This window comes from Nanorana parkeri, unplaced genomic scaffold (genome assembly GCF_000935625.1).
Source record: "Nanorana parkeri isolate BGI_ZX_2015 unplaced genomic scaffold, ASM93562v1 scaffold108, whole genome shotgun sequence".
NCBI lineage: Eukaryota > Metazoa > Chordata > Amphibia > Anura > Dicroglossidae > Nanorana > Nanorana parkeri.
In genome coordinates this window covers 2265287-2279478 of record NW_017306376.1, presented here as the reverse complement: position 1 = coordinate 2279478, position 14192 = coordinate 2265287, and the positions used below count along the sequence as shown (strand labels likewise).

Sequence of the window (14192 nt, the reverse complement as noted above, 5' to 3'; positions counted from 1 at the left end):
TGCAGTTCCCCATCAGGTCCATCAGCAGAGGGCGGGTACAATGCTAGTTTACTATTGGCTATTGCAAATTGAAATAGCCAATAGTAATGTCCCAATGCTTTTTAATGGGAGAATTTTTTTTTTCTATTCTGACATCGCTCGTGTCAGAATAAAGAAAAAAAAGACACAGCGGGGTTTCTCTTCTTGGCGGCCGGGAGCGGGGGGCTCCCAGAGCGCCCGGGGTATTTTTTTTTTTTTTTTACAGCAGCAGAGCCGCCGGACAATAGGAAACTATTGGGCGGAGCTAGCTGTCACTGCTAGCTCCGCACAATCGTTTTCTATTTACTTTTTTTTACCTTTTTTAACTATTTTTCTGTTCTGCTCGGTCCCTCTGAGGGACCGAGCAGAACAGTTGAGCCAAATGCCGCTCGGCGGCATTCGGCTATTCACTCACTGCTGTTCGGCATCTTTAAGAATAGCCGGAACAGCAATGAGAAGCCTGCCGGAGGTTCGGCTCAGCCGATCCAGATGTTGGATCGGCTGAGTCGAACTCCTTCTGCACTTCGGGTCGGCCGAACATGCTGAGCATGTTCGGCCGACCCGAAGCCACACGAAGCAGGCCGATGTACGGCGGATTTCAGCCGATGTACGGCTGAAATCAGCCGTACCAGCCTGAAGTGAATAGCCGAACAGTGTTCGGCTCACTTCACTTCTGATCGGTCATTCACTCGGCTGCCCTCGGCAACATAGTGAATAGACCCCTAAATGTGTTTAAACATGCATTTCAAATAGCATGTGGATAATTATTGTTTTGCTAAGAGGGGCATTATGAAAGAAAATGGCATGCTGGCCATTGAAGTGTTACATATTTTTGTTAATGGTCTTTTCTTCAATCATCAGATTGTTATCCATTCAAAACAGAGACATTATTTATAGGAATAACTAAGCAGTTCTGCAGCTGTGAGACTAATAAAAAACCCTATTGGGGCTCATTTCTAAAGATTTATCTGTTACTGAATCTGAAATCATTTAAAGAGATTGATTTATCTTCCATTATTTTACTTGGAATTTTGATTCTAAGTTCATATGAGCTTGGAGATCAGCACTTTCATGAGGCTACTCTGGTCCCATTCATATGTTGGGGGGTGAAAGGGCTGGCAGTGATGTAACACTGGAATGTAAATCTGGAAATGACCCAAGATAGGACCTTCTGACAAGAATTTTACATTTTCTAAAAATAAGGTATGTAAGAAAACCTTACCATCATGTAAAGCGTTTTATCACCAATAAACAAAAGTAGGCAGTTAGAAAAAGACCACCCAATGGTTGTTTGTAAGAATGATTAGTGCAAAAACATAATCACTCATGTTGATGAAACCTGGGAACTATGTCCTTAATGTGAAATTCAACTTTTGAATTTTTTTCTTAGCTTGTTGCAAGAATATTAGCAAACATCTTGACAGTCCAGACTTCAATAATAATGTCCTTTCCAATGACACGGAGACAAGCCATTCCACTAACAACATAAGGAAAGTGAGAAGGTCTTCCTACTATGATTACATGATCAGTTTCAGTTTTAGTCTAAGAAAAATATTTGGGAAATTTGTAAATCAATCAAATGATCAATTAAATGACAATTATTGTTAAAATTATAGCTGGCAATAATTATATATACATTTGAAAATGAAGTTTTGCTCTAAAGGGAAGACAATCATAAAAAAATGAACATAGCATATATAGTTGCTGCATAAGCAATTAAAAAATGTCTGTCTCTTTAAAACTGCAGCCACTATAATTTTCTAAAACTGTGAAAAAATGTAATGTAATAATTGCAATATGGGGATCTGGAGGTGTTCTGTACTATTGTATAGAGCACCCCCAGAAATGTTGTTTCCTGCTTCTGTGATTGGCTGATTTACAATTTTAGGCATCCCTCGCAATAGAAATTTCATTTTTGGTGAGATACTCCCTAAGGTCTAATACCTAGTAAAGGGATGGCGAAACTGCAACTTTCCTCAACACAGAAAGAACACCAGCTGTGGTCCAGTTTGCAATGGACATGCTGGAACAAACAGCTTTTTCTTCAGAACAATAACAGGTAGGAATCTGCAAAAAAGTTTGTTAAAATCCTTGCAATGTACACTAATGATCCAGAACAAAGTTGAGTTACTGTCCATGAGCGTGAACTGCCTTGTTGGAAATCAGTCCTTAATTGGTCCTAAATGTGCTCTGTAAACAAAGTAAACCAACTGAAATACCAATACTCACACATAATTTTCATGTACATTTTACTGAGAATATGGCCTCATTCACACAGCGTAAGCTCGGGCAGTACATGTCCTTTCGGCGTGCATGCCGTATTGGGCTGTTCCCGGGAGAGACAGGTGCTGCGTGTGATTTCACACAGCAGCCTGTTCTTCACTATGGAAGGACATGGCCGTACGCTATCATACGGGCACCTGAAAAGGATGGATCCTGTCGGCATCCAAGCAGATGTGCAGTTTGGGTGTCCGTATGACAATGTACGGCCGCATCCTCCCATAGGGAAAAACAGGCTGCTGCGCGCAATCACACGCAACACCTGACCCTCCTGGAAATGGCCCGATACAGGCGTGCACGCCGCACGGACATTTACAGCCCCAGTTTACACTGTGTGACTGAGTCCTAAACCTTAAAATCCTAGTACTGAAAAAATATTAAAAGCTTATTTTAGCTTCTCAGTAAAGAAAAAAGAGGGGGATTTGGTTGGGTAAAGATGCTAATGATGCATTAAATAATATAACATGTATATGCTGAACAGTGAATTTCAAAGGCTCAGTAAACCTAAAACCTAATTGCCTCAGGAGAAAACAGCCTCTGATAAAAATCGCAGATTCCACAATTCCCTGCGCATTCCATTGTACAAATGAACAAAAAGTACATGAGAAAAATAATGCTCTCTGAAATGTAAACATTTTAAAATACGACGGTGTGAACTGTGAACTAAAATCTCTGGATAATTTTTTTGAAGTTTATACTTATCATTAATTTATTTTCATTGGCCATTGTTGTCTGTAACAGCCATAGGGCACAAGTAAATGTTGGAGAACGATTACTAGAAGTTGCTGGCTATGTACTGTAACTGCTATAGCAGATCCTCTATACATAAATGACATTTCCTACACTGTTCTCAGGACAGGTAGTGAAGGGAAATCTCCCCAATGAAACAGACTGCAAAACAATGAGACAGGGGTTTTACCTTTACTTACTCCATCAATCTAAAACAGTATTTATTAACCCACATAAGCCACTGGATCCTTACTTATAACCCTGCAAGGGGATCTCATTCTACGTCATTGGCAGGAAAGACTACCACAAGGTGGAAAGTTAGGGTTGTGTACGAGAGATTTATTGGGCTACCAGAGTTAATAAAATACTCAGTAAAGATAATCTCCATAGCAGAATTTGACAGAGACATTGTTGACAGAGTTTTGATGTATTTTTCTTTCTCAAATTGTAACACCTCTCTTGAAACCTCAGTACTTTTTACCCCAGTCCCAAGGCCCTGCTCTGAACCTGTGGGTGATAAGCCAAACTGAACTTCAGAGGATAGTGGTGCTGCAATGAGGGGGACTCTGCTTGACAGCTGCTGCAAGCAGATGGTACAGAAGATGGGAAGGGCTGCAGACATATGACAACTAACAAGACTTTTTGGGAACCACTTCCAATACAGAGAAGGAGTGGTCATGATTTAAATGTGTGTGGTGCTCACCATTATACCTTAAAAAGACACCATAGTCACTCCCAATTCACTCCAAAGTCTACGGTCTGATATTGTTGTACTACAGGTGAAACTCGAATAATTAGAATATCGTGCAAAAGTAATTGCAGTAAGTGCTGCAAAAGGGGCCCAAACCAAGTACTGAGTACATATGCATGCTTGTACTTTTCAGAGGTCCGATATTGTTCTATGTACAATCCTTGTTTTATTGATTGCATGTAATATTCTACTTTTTTGAGGTTGTGGATTTGGGGTTCTTGGGGTTTTCATGAGCTGTAAGCCATAATCATCACAATTATGACAAATCACAGCTTGAATGATCTTGCTTTGCATGTAATGAGTCTATCTCATATATTAGTTTCACCTTTTAAGTTGCATTAGTGAAATAAATGAACTTTGCACGATATTATAATTATTCACCTGTATAACATATTTGCTATTCTGAACTTATGTAACAAAATCTTTTTTTGTGGTGTTACTATTAACAGTCTCTTTTGTTTGCTTTGCAAACTGAAAAGATTCAATCATTAAACTGAAAAACACAATACAGTCTAGCTGCTCATAATACTAACCTCAAGCACAGAGGGAGGTGAGGCACGCCTGTATCCAATGTCAAATGTTAATAGCTGAAAACATTCATTGCACCTGAAATAATTCAGATAAGTTGTAACAAGATGCAATAATGTGTAAAGTTACAACGATAACATTTGATTCTAAAGGTGACAGCCTTTTTCCACAGCCTGCTTTACATATCTTCAGGCTCAGGCAGCTTGTGACTCTTCAGCTGTTGAAATACATGTGTTGCCAGCTCGAAAAGGGAATGTGTAATTTAGTTCAAAATGCAAGGAGTAAAAAAAATAATTATTGTCAGTTAAATATGAAATATTGCATATTAATATTTAGCATTCTCCCTTTAAACCAGCAGGTGGAAATTGGTATTTTTTTTTACAAAAACATTTCTATCTACAGCCTGCTAGGAGGGGAAAAGCCTGTTTACAGGCTCTATAGCATAAACTGCTCATGTTTATTAGTAAAACAAATATTGTTTTATATCAAAAATCTATAAAAAGAACTGTAAGAGTTTTAAAACCTTACAGTTTGGCATATTCCTGGCTTAAGCAAGCTCTGGCCATGCTGGGTTAGTTTAATTACTTTAATTTGTTTTCTGACTTTCAAACTAAACATTTTAGCATCCAAGAGGAACCAAGGAATAGAAGCTGTCAAACCTAAAGTAAACAATATAACTGCCAGAACCTGAGCATGGCAAGTAGTCTACAGAAGAAATACCACCAGATGGGTACCCTGTTTTTTTAGCTTATGTGATTTTTTTTTCATCACTTGAGACAAAACTGAATGGACTCTGAAACCAACCAACAAAGCATGGTTTGGTTGAATAAAGCAGGTAAACCACCAAGCTAAAAGAAAACTAAAATGTTATTAAGGGCCTTTGAAAAACAGAACAACTGGTTGAATATCTGTTGAACTCAATTACAATGTGAAATCTGGAATAAATATAGATTTGGACTATTCCGGTGGAGCCTACCACTGCCACAGTGCGTAGCTGTTTTTGCTTTACATTGTAAACTTAATCTTGCCTTTCTTTTCTTTGCTATCTTACTGCTTGTTATCTACTGACTATGGCTGACCAGACGGTGGGGAGCTTGTGTGTTTGTTGTATGGTATGGATGTCTTCTGGATGTGTTAGTTTGTGTGTTGGTATGTATGAGTAGCTGTTCTTGATTTCTGTAGTATTAGATTTTTTTTATGGGCTCTGCGTAGCCCTAGTTCTGGTTGTGCTACTGCAGTTACTATTTATATTTTGCAAAAACTGAAAATAAAACTCCTTTTATAAAAATATAGGTTAGGAAGAAAAGTAATATTATGCCCCCTGTGAATTATTTATTTTATCTCACAAAAGAGGCCATTATTTTTTACAAAATGAAAGTTCATGAAGTAACCTTTTCTAGCCAATAAAATATAAAGATGATACAGTCCAGTCATATTATCGAAAGTTCCAGTGACTGTAGCTGCATCTGAAATATTAGTAGCATTTGAATTTAGCATTTGAATTTTGGGAAACATGCACTGTACAAAAACTGCTTAAATTAAAATTAACAACAAACTTCTCCAATTTCTGTCTGATCATCATTATGTACAATGTTGTTAGGCAGCTGATAAAGTGTCAGGGGATGGAGGTAAGAACAGTGAATGCTGTTAATTCTCAAGCCTGTCCCCAGGCCTCGCCACCAGTGCATGTTTGTAAACCTCATCACATCAGTACACATGAAATCAATCAAATTGCTGCACTTTAGACTAAACCACATAGTTTATATACAAAGCATACATTTTAAAAGGGGACTGACATGTTGGAATCTATTCTTAAAGACTATACACATAACATATTTGCCACGTATGAATTCCATTCAACCTGTGGTGGTTGGAACACAAATTGGCTTCACTAGATCTAAAGACACGCTTACATTTATCATGGATGGCGCAGACTTGGGCAATCCCGGGATGCGCGTCCCAGGACCGCATGATCATGTGCACACAGCGGTTGCCTCGTGGCCCCATTGATTTCTATGGGGTTACATCTGCGCAGCAATCGCTGACATGCACTGTGCGTTTTTTCTAGCCGCGATCGTCCAAGCGATCTGCCTGGTGCGACTGGGGTGCCAATAAAAAGAATGACACTGCCAGCGCCATCAGCGGTGATGTGTGACTCCGTGCCTGTGCGGCCATCCACGCGGTTTCCAGCACAATTGCCAGGCAGTCACAGATCGCCCAGGTGTGAATCGGGCCTCAAAAAAAAGTGGTTTTCCATACAAAATCCCAACTCTAGTAGATTTTTTAAAATCAACAAAGCTGAGCAATGCATATGGGTAAATGGAAAAAAGGCATATGCAATCTTCAGTGAAAGCAATTTTGAAAGGCTCAGTAGATTTAGAAATCTAGAAATCTCCAGGTTTCCTGTATTAGTCATAATTGTCCTTGTTACTCCTGTCTCCCTAGTTTTTGTGTTGGTCCATATTGCCACCCAGCACACCGAAAATACCAATAGGGAGACTATAGGGTGGGGGTTGTAGGGCCAAGCTTATATTCTACAGGAAATGTAGACATTTTCGATTAAGTTCAGATGTTCATATCTCTGAATCTACTGAACATTCTGACATGTGGTTTTCACTGTATGTAACCTCTGTGTATGCCTTTTTCATCATATACTCAGTATAAATAATCTATCTATGAGACAGGTTTACCTTACCTTTCTGTCTCAGAAACAAAAAAGGTAACAGTGTAATGGCACTGAAATTTAGAAATTTAAAGAGGTTATAGGTTTCATCCATGACATCTCCAGATTACCTGAATATGAAAAATATAATGCTTTGCCTACATCCAGGTGTAGATCCTTTGAGTCTGCGGGAACATAACCTTTGGAGTAAGAAGCTTTAACTCATTTATATGGCCTGTCTTCTTAAATGTAGTTGCATAGAGTAACAATGATGTGAACAGGTTTGCATTCTAAACAAACCAGAAAGACCCAATTTCTTCACTTATCTGACTGTAGGAAACTGAAATCTCCCTACTGTAGATTGCTTTACTTTGATTGTCATAACTGCCATTTACATTGATTAAAGAGCATGCCCACTATACGGTGAATGTCCTTATTTTGGAAAATAGTTAATTTTTCATGTGCCTGATTATATACATAAAACTTGTTTAATCGGTTAAGAATCACACATTTTGCGAAACCTGGCAAATAGAATTAATTAATGTAATAATTCTTCCCAAAGTGAACAAATCTGCATGCTCATATTCATCGATTTCCTGAAAAATAATAGGGTTGAACAAAATCACCAGATTAGTTTGATTCATGAATTGACTCATCTATCAATATTTTATTGCTTTGCCAAAACTGCCACAGAGCAGAATAATGAAACATTTTTAAAATGTTTTTATTTTCCATTGATGGAGTAAAAAGACATATAACAGAACAGTACAGGAAAAAAGCATCCTCTTAGCTTCTGATGTTGTAATAGTAAATTCAGCCCACACTGTCTGAATATGATTTACCTGTTCAGCAAATTTGGTCCTGTAACAGCTGCTTCGCTCAGTACCTCCAGGGTAAGCAACAGCTTGCTTATCATCACCTTCAAGATGTTAAAAGCTTGCATGGGAGACAGTGGCTTGAAGAAGTGTTCATAGAAGTGCTGTAGCTGTGAATAGAGTGACACAAATACCACACATTTTTCTCAAAACCATTAGGAACACTTAAATCATGGTATTTACTCTGATTAATTGATGTTGTTCTCCACCATTTGTCAACGTAGAAAGCTGTCACTCACCTGCATCTGTATACAAAAAACAGCATTGCTCAAATGCTATAATTTTCAACGTTCATGCCCGCAAGCACACAGCTATGAACATTTTCCCCACTTTAGGAAAAATGCCAGTAATGCGATGCCTACAATATGACAGGTCACATAGCTGCTCCACTGGGAAGATAAAAAGTGACACTAAACTCAGGAGGTAACTCCGGAGTGGTGGCTACTTTATAACACACACAGGGACCAGGGCCATCTTTAAAACTGATTGGACCCTGGGCAAACATTTTCTTGGGCCCCACCCCCTACCCGCTATGTGCCGCGGCATTCAGCAGGGGCAGAGCAACACTATGCGATGCAAATTTCATAGTAAACACAATGGTGCTTCTAGGGTTGCCGCCTTTTCTTTAAGCAAAATCTGAACACTCTAGTGCTGCACTGTGATTTGTTTTGAGAACATACAAGAGGGAGTGAGGAAAGACAGCAAGGAGAGAGGAGAGACAGCCAGGAGAGAGAGAGGAGAGACAGCGATGAGAGAGACAGCCAGGAGAGGGAGCGAGGAGAGAGAGCAAGGATAGAGAGCACGGAGAGACAGTGAGGAGAGAAAGCTGGGAGAGAGCACGGAGAGACAGTGAGGAGAGAAAGCTGGGAGAGACAGTGTGGAGAGACAGCGAGGAGAGAGACAGCAAGGAGAGGGAGTGAGGAGAGACAGTACGGAGAGACAGCATGGTGAGACAGTCAGAAGAGAGAGTGAGGAGAGACAGCATGGGGAGACAGTCAGGAGAGAGAGTGAGGAGAGACAGCATGGTGAGACAGTCAGGAGAGAGAGTGAGGAGAGACAGCCAGGAGAGAGAGTGAGGAGAGACAGCCAGGAGAGAGAGTGAGGAGAGACAGCCAGGAGAGAGAGTGAGGAGATACAGCCAGGAGAGAGAGTGAGGAGAGACACTGTGATCCTCTGTGATCTTGTACTGGAGAAGACGTTCAGGAAAGCTGAGCTGGAAGAGTGGGAAGCAGCTGTTCAGAAACATGATAACTAAGTACTTGAGCAAAAATTTTAATACATTCTTTGCTGGGCAATGTACAGTATATTTGTTTGATCTATTCTATGATTATTAAAAAACATTGTGAGAGTTTAATACTACTTTAATGATGACAGATTAGTGCAGATATGAAGAGGAAACATGCTAAGAAAAAAGAAACATGTACATTAAGTATGATATAGCAGCATATTCTTAACACTAATTCTCTTTATACCTCTCCGCTTGTGTTATCTAAGAGTGTAAACATTCCTAACATTTGTTTTGGATAAGCGATAACTCTTTGCTTCTGGGCACAGAGCTGAATGCTTAATTAATTGGTTGACCAGTTAAAGTTATTAGGAGACTCATATTACTTTATTCTGGCATCCAATTAAAGAGAACATTCCAGAGTAGTTCCACAGCATATACAGGTAAATCAATCAGTCTATGATCTAAATTTAAAATGTAAAACAATACAAAAGTATTTTTAAATCAGAATTTGGTTAGATTTCCTATCATATTGGAAGCATATAGAAGTCAGAATGCAAATGCTTTGGATTGTTGCTTAGGTCCATTGGGGTCATGTTAACAAAAAATGTTACTTTTCTGAAAGGACCATAGTTATCCCAGGATTCAAATATTGGAGCTGCCATTGGTGATTTATTTTCACAAGATGCATGATTCAAGGCCATAATTCATACTGATTTGCAGCTTCACTGGGTCATTGGCAAAGTGATTCTTCTTGAAAAAAACAAAGATCTGCTATAATGTTTTCTTTATTCAGAGGGTGTGTTTTTATTGGGTGGTGGGGGTATATTTGGGGAAGTTTAGTTTATTTATTTTTTTGGAATTTTGTGTTTTTCTTTTTTGGTGTCTATTTGATTATTTGTGCCACTTATTTTGTCACTTCAAGTGTTTGATTTTTATTCACTGCCTGTTTTTTTTGTGTGTGTTAAAAAAAGGAGGAATTAAGAAGTTTTTTCCATAATCCTCAGAAGCCATTTTTTCCAGCAAGACCTTTTCTGCTTGGTGTTAAATGTTCTTTGCTTGTGTGTATGGTTTTCATCAGCTGCTCAGGGTCTTCTGTCAGGACCTATTGACACTAGCCTGTCTGCTAAAATGCTGCATTTTAGCAGAGACGCTAGTGCATTCTGGTAGCTCCTACAGTGTGCATTGTATTGCACACTGCCGGAGCTGTCACTGTTTATATTTTTTTTTACTTTTTTTGTACAGTGTGAACACTCAATTCGGCTTCCAATACAGGAGTGAGGTGCGCTGCGCTGATATGCAGTGACCTGCAGTGGGATCCAGGGCACTGCGATAAAATGCAACATGTTTGCATTTTATCACAGAGCAGCACACCTCCCATCACACCCAGATTGTGGTCTGAATGGGTCACATAGAAAACCGTTGTTTTCTGCGTGTCCTTGTGGTGACCTGCATTAATCCAGTGTGGTAAAACCCAGGTCACCACTGTATGTGTGAATCATGAAAGCATATAGTTATGTTATTTAGATCAAACAGGTTCTCGTGAGCTACACTCCAAAGATATTTACCAAAGATAAATGATTTATTTATCAAGCAGATACATACTGTTGTATGATACATACTCCTGCGGATACATACTCCTCTCTACATAAACCTTAACCGCTAACGCGTTTCACAATGTTGACTTACTCACAGAGACTCTCTCTAGAGACTTCTCTATGAGCAATCTGACATGGTGAAACATGTTAGAGGTCAAGGTTTATGTGAAGAGGAGTTAACAGTATGTATCTGCTTTATAAACAAATATTTTATTTTTGGTAAAGACCTGTGGAGTGCAGCGCATTAGGATTCATATAGCTATAGCATATAGCATTAGGATTCATATAGCTACATCGCATGCTTCTTTGCCTGCACCAGGAAATAAACTTCTGGTCAGGAATCTGGTTCCAGAATGTGAGCAGTGCTTGTTGTGGATTGCAAGGTTCTAGTGAGCATTTGGCTTTGTGGGACTGTGAATGGAAGAGTAGAGATCATGCTCCACTAGATGAAATGTGGAATATCCTATTGCTATTAAAATACTGGTTATGATCTCTATTTACAGAAAAAAAGGTTAATTATTTAAAATGACCAATGTTGTTTTTAATAGCACTAACTCTCAGACGATTTTCACACTTCCAGTAGGAAAAGCATTTGATGTAAGAGTCCCTGTTTTGAAATAAGCAGCTGAGGTAAAAGAGGTGAAAAAAGAAAGAAAATAGAAAAGGGCAATGAGAGAGAAAGAAGATAAATACAAGCTTTGTATATCTAAGTGTTGAAATGCAGAAGCTGTCATAGTGCTGACAGCCCCTCAAAGATATAATAAGAAAATTGTAACACATTAAGAAACCTAATACTCAGTCATCAGCTTCTTTATACAGAACGTTGTCTGTCATCTAGTCAAAATGATCTTGTCTCTTGTACAGTATGGCCATGTAGATTAACTTTTTTATCGTTTTTGTACTGTGTTGAATATATCAAGTTATACTTTACACATAGAGTTTCACTTAACCCCAAGAAGTTATTCTACAATATTTAAAAACACTATTCTAACAGAGACACCTTGTGGTCAAATGTTTTATATTTCCCCAGGAAAACATTACTCAAGTCCAGTAGGATTCATTTTTCTGAAAGCATGTTGATTATGAACCTGTGTGTTCTTTGGGTCTGATACAGAAATGACCATTATATAATTAGCATTGCAGTCCTCTACAACTTCTACAAGTATATTACATGACTGCTAGAAAGTTAGTGTTATAAACTATCTGGTATAATTATTGTTATATATAATAGAAATTCCACCCAGGGCTAAAAGTTCAGTAACAGATTTGTCACAGATATTTTTATTTTATATTTTAGTTAGTAAGAACACATTTTCTTATCACTTTTCCCAATGCAACCTTTAGGTAATTCACAAATTTCCAGATATTGTCCCCAAAGTATAATCAACAAAGTCTTCTGGCTACAACAAACATATCATATAAGTGCAAATTTTAAGCAACATAGCAAAATGGTAAAGCTCAAAACTTATATCTGTTTGCTTACAGCCAAGTAGGGAAAAAAAGAAACCTGTTTTTGTAAATCATTAGTGCAGCATAAAAATATGATCAAGCTGGCTTTGTGGAGATTAGCATGAATTAATGTAAATAATATTGCACATGATTGTGCATATAACACTTGGACAGCCAGGGCATCTGATGCATTTGTTGAAACTAAGGGCTCATTCACACCTTTGCGATATAGTGCAACCAAGTCCTTAAGTATATTGCATTGCCATCAACGCATAGTAACACACTACCGTGTGTTGTGGTGTGCTTCATCTGAGAAAATTCTGCTGGTTTTTTTTGGTCTGTTCCATAGGCGTCTCGAATGAAAGCAGGTGAGGTGGCTTGGAAGGAAAGAAGGGAGGGGGGCTTTATTAATATATGTGCTGGGGGCTTTTATGTGTGCTGGGAGGCTTGGGATGAAGTATATTATGTGTGCTGGGAGGCTTGGGATGAAGTATATTATGTGTGCTGGGGGGTTTGGGAGGAAGTATATTATGTGTTCTGGGGGGCTTGGGAGGCAGAGGGGAAGTTTATAATGTGTGCTTCTTTCACATATGATTACATGCGGTGTGCAGGCGTGCACATGCAGCGGCTGTCACCCGATCATTAATTTGAATGGGTGACAGTTGCTGCTTGTAACATATGCAGACATTAAAACTGGTACCCTATATAGTAGCGGCCCCCATGGGGCTAAAAAATGTGTCCAGTGACCCTGACTAAATTGAGTTTGAGACCCCTGCTGTATAGGCTCCTCGGCAGCTGGCAACCACTTGTATCTTCCTCTGCCCACCCCAGCTGCTATTGGCTAAGAGGGAGAGTGCAGCACTGCCATTGGCTGCTCATGTATTTTAGCAGAGTAGGGACAGAGAAGACGCATCAAGGCTGCTTGGGGCTTCACATGGGAGAAACATCGCTGCCCCACCCACCACGTGGGGAGGAAGAAGAGGGCATGACAGAGCACATGATCTAGTACATCAAAACTGTAAGTCCCTTTCTATCTTACAGCGTTGTCATTCGCACTCTGCGTTACATTGCTGTCATCCGCACTTCGCGTTACATTGCTGTCATCCGCACTTCGCGTTACATTGCTGTCATCCGCACTTCGCGTTACATTGCTGTCATCCGCACTTCGCGTTACATTGCTGTCATCCGCACTTCGCGTTACATTGCTGTCATCCACACTTTGCATTACATTGCTGTCATCCGCACTCTGCGTTACACTGTTGTCATCCGCACTCTGCATTACACTGCTGTCATCCGCACTCTGCGTTACACTGCTGTCGTCCGCACTCTGCGTTACACTGCTGTCATCCGCACTCTGCGTTACACTGCTGTCATCCGTACTCTGCGTTTCACTGCTGTCATCCGCACTCTGTGTTACACTGTTGTCATCCGCACTCTGCGTTACACTGCTGTCATCCACACTCTGCGTTACACTGCTGTCATCTGCACTCTGCGTTACACTGCTGTCATCCGCACTCTGCATTACATTACTGACCTCCGCACTTTGCGTTACATTACTGACCTCCGCCCCCTGCAATACATTATTGACCAATGCACTCTGCGTTATAACTGACCTCTGTCCCAATACTAAAAACCGATACCAGCACTTACATTTTTCAAATTGACTTAGGTGTCTTAAGGTGCCCATACACCTTACAATTATCTGCAGATTTTCTGTAGTTAGATAGAAAAAGTGCAACAGATTGGCCCAGGGGGAGATTCCTCCATCCACACAGTTGAGTGTAGATGGAGGAATCTGTTGCACCTTTTCCATCTGACCTCAGAAAATCTGCAGATAATTGTAAGGTGTATGGCCAGCTTTAGGTCCGGCACTTGCTGGGGAACTTGCGGCAGCCTTCTGGGGAGCCACACAATGCCTGCTTACAGCGCTTCTGCCACCCGCACATCTCCCCTTACTAAGACCCTCCTGACAAGCTCTGCCCAAGACATTAGGCCAGAACACCAGAGTAGAGCAGCAGCACAGAGTATGTGGCAAATGTATATACTATTATTCTGCATTGCTCTATGTTTTGCTGGG

General features: G+C 39.9%; 1 protein-coding gene across 1 annotated transcript in view; it reads right to left on the bottom strand.

Annotated features, from left to right (window-relative positions):
- LOC108784303 (cadherin-like and PC-esterase domain-containing protein 1) overlaps positions 1-14192 on the bottom strand; it is a 107392-nt gene that overhangs the window by 30522 nt on the left and 62678 nt on the right. The window contains exons 7-8 of the mRNA XM_018553065.1: positions 7811-7953; positions 4312-4384 (exon numbers count right to left, since the gene is read on the bottom strand). Of these exons, the coding sequence (XP_018408567.1) occupies positions 4312-4384; positions 7811-7953 (216 nt within the window). The remainder of the gene's footprint in view (positions 1-4311; positions 4385-7810; positions 7954-14192) is intronic.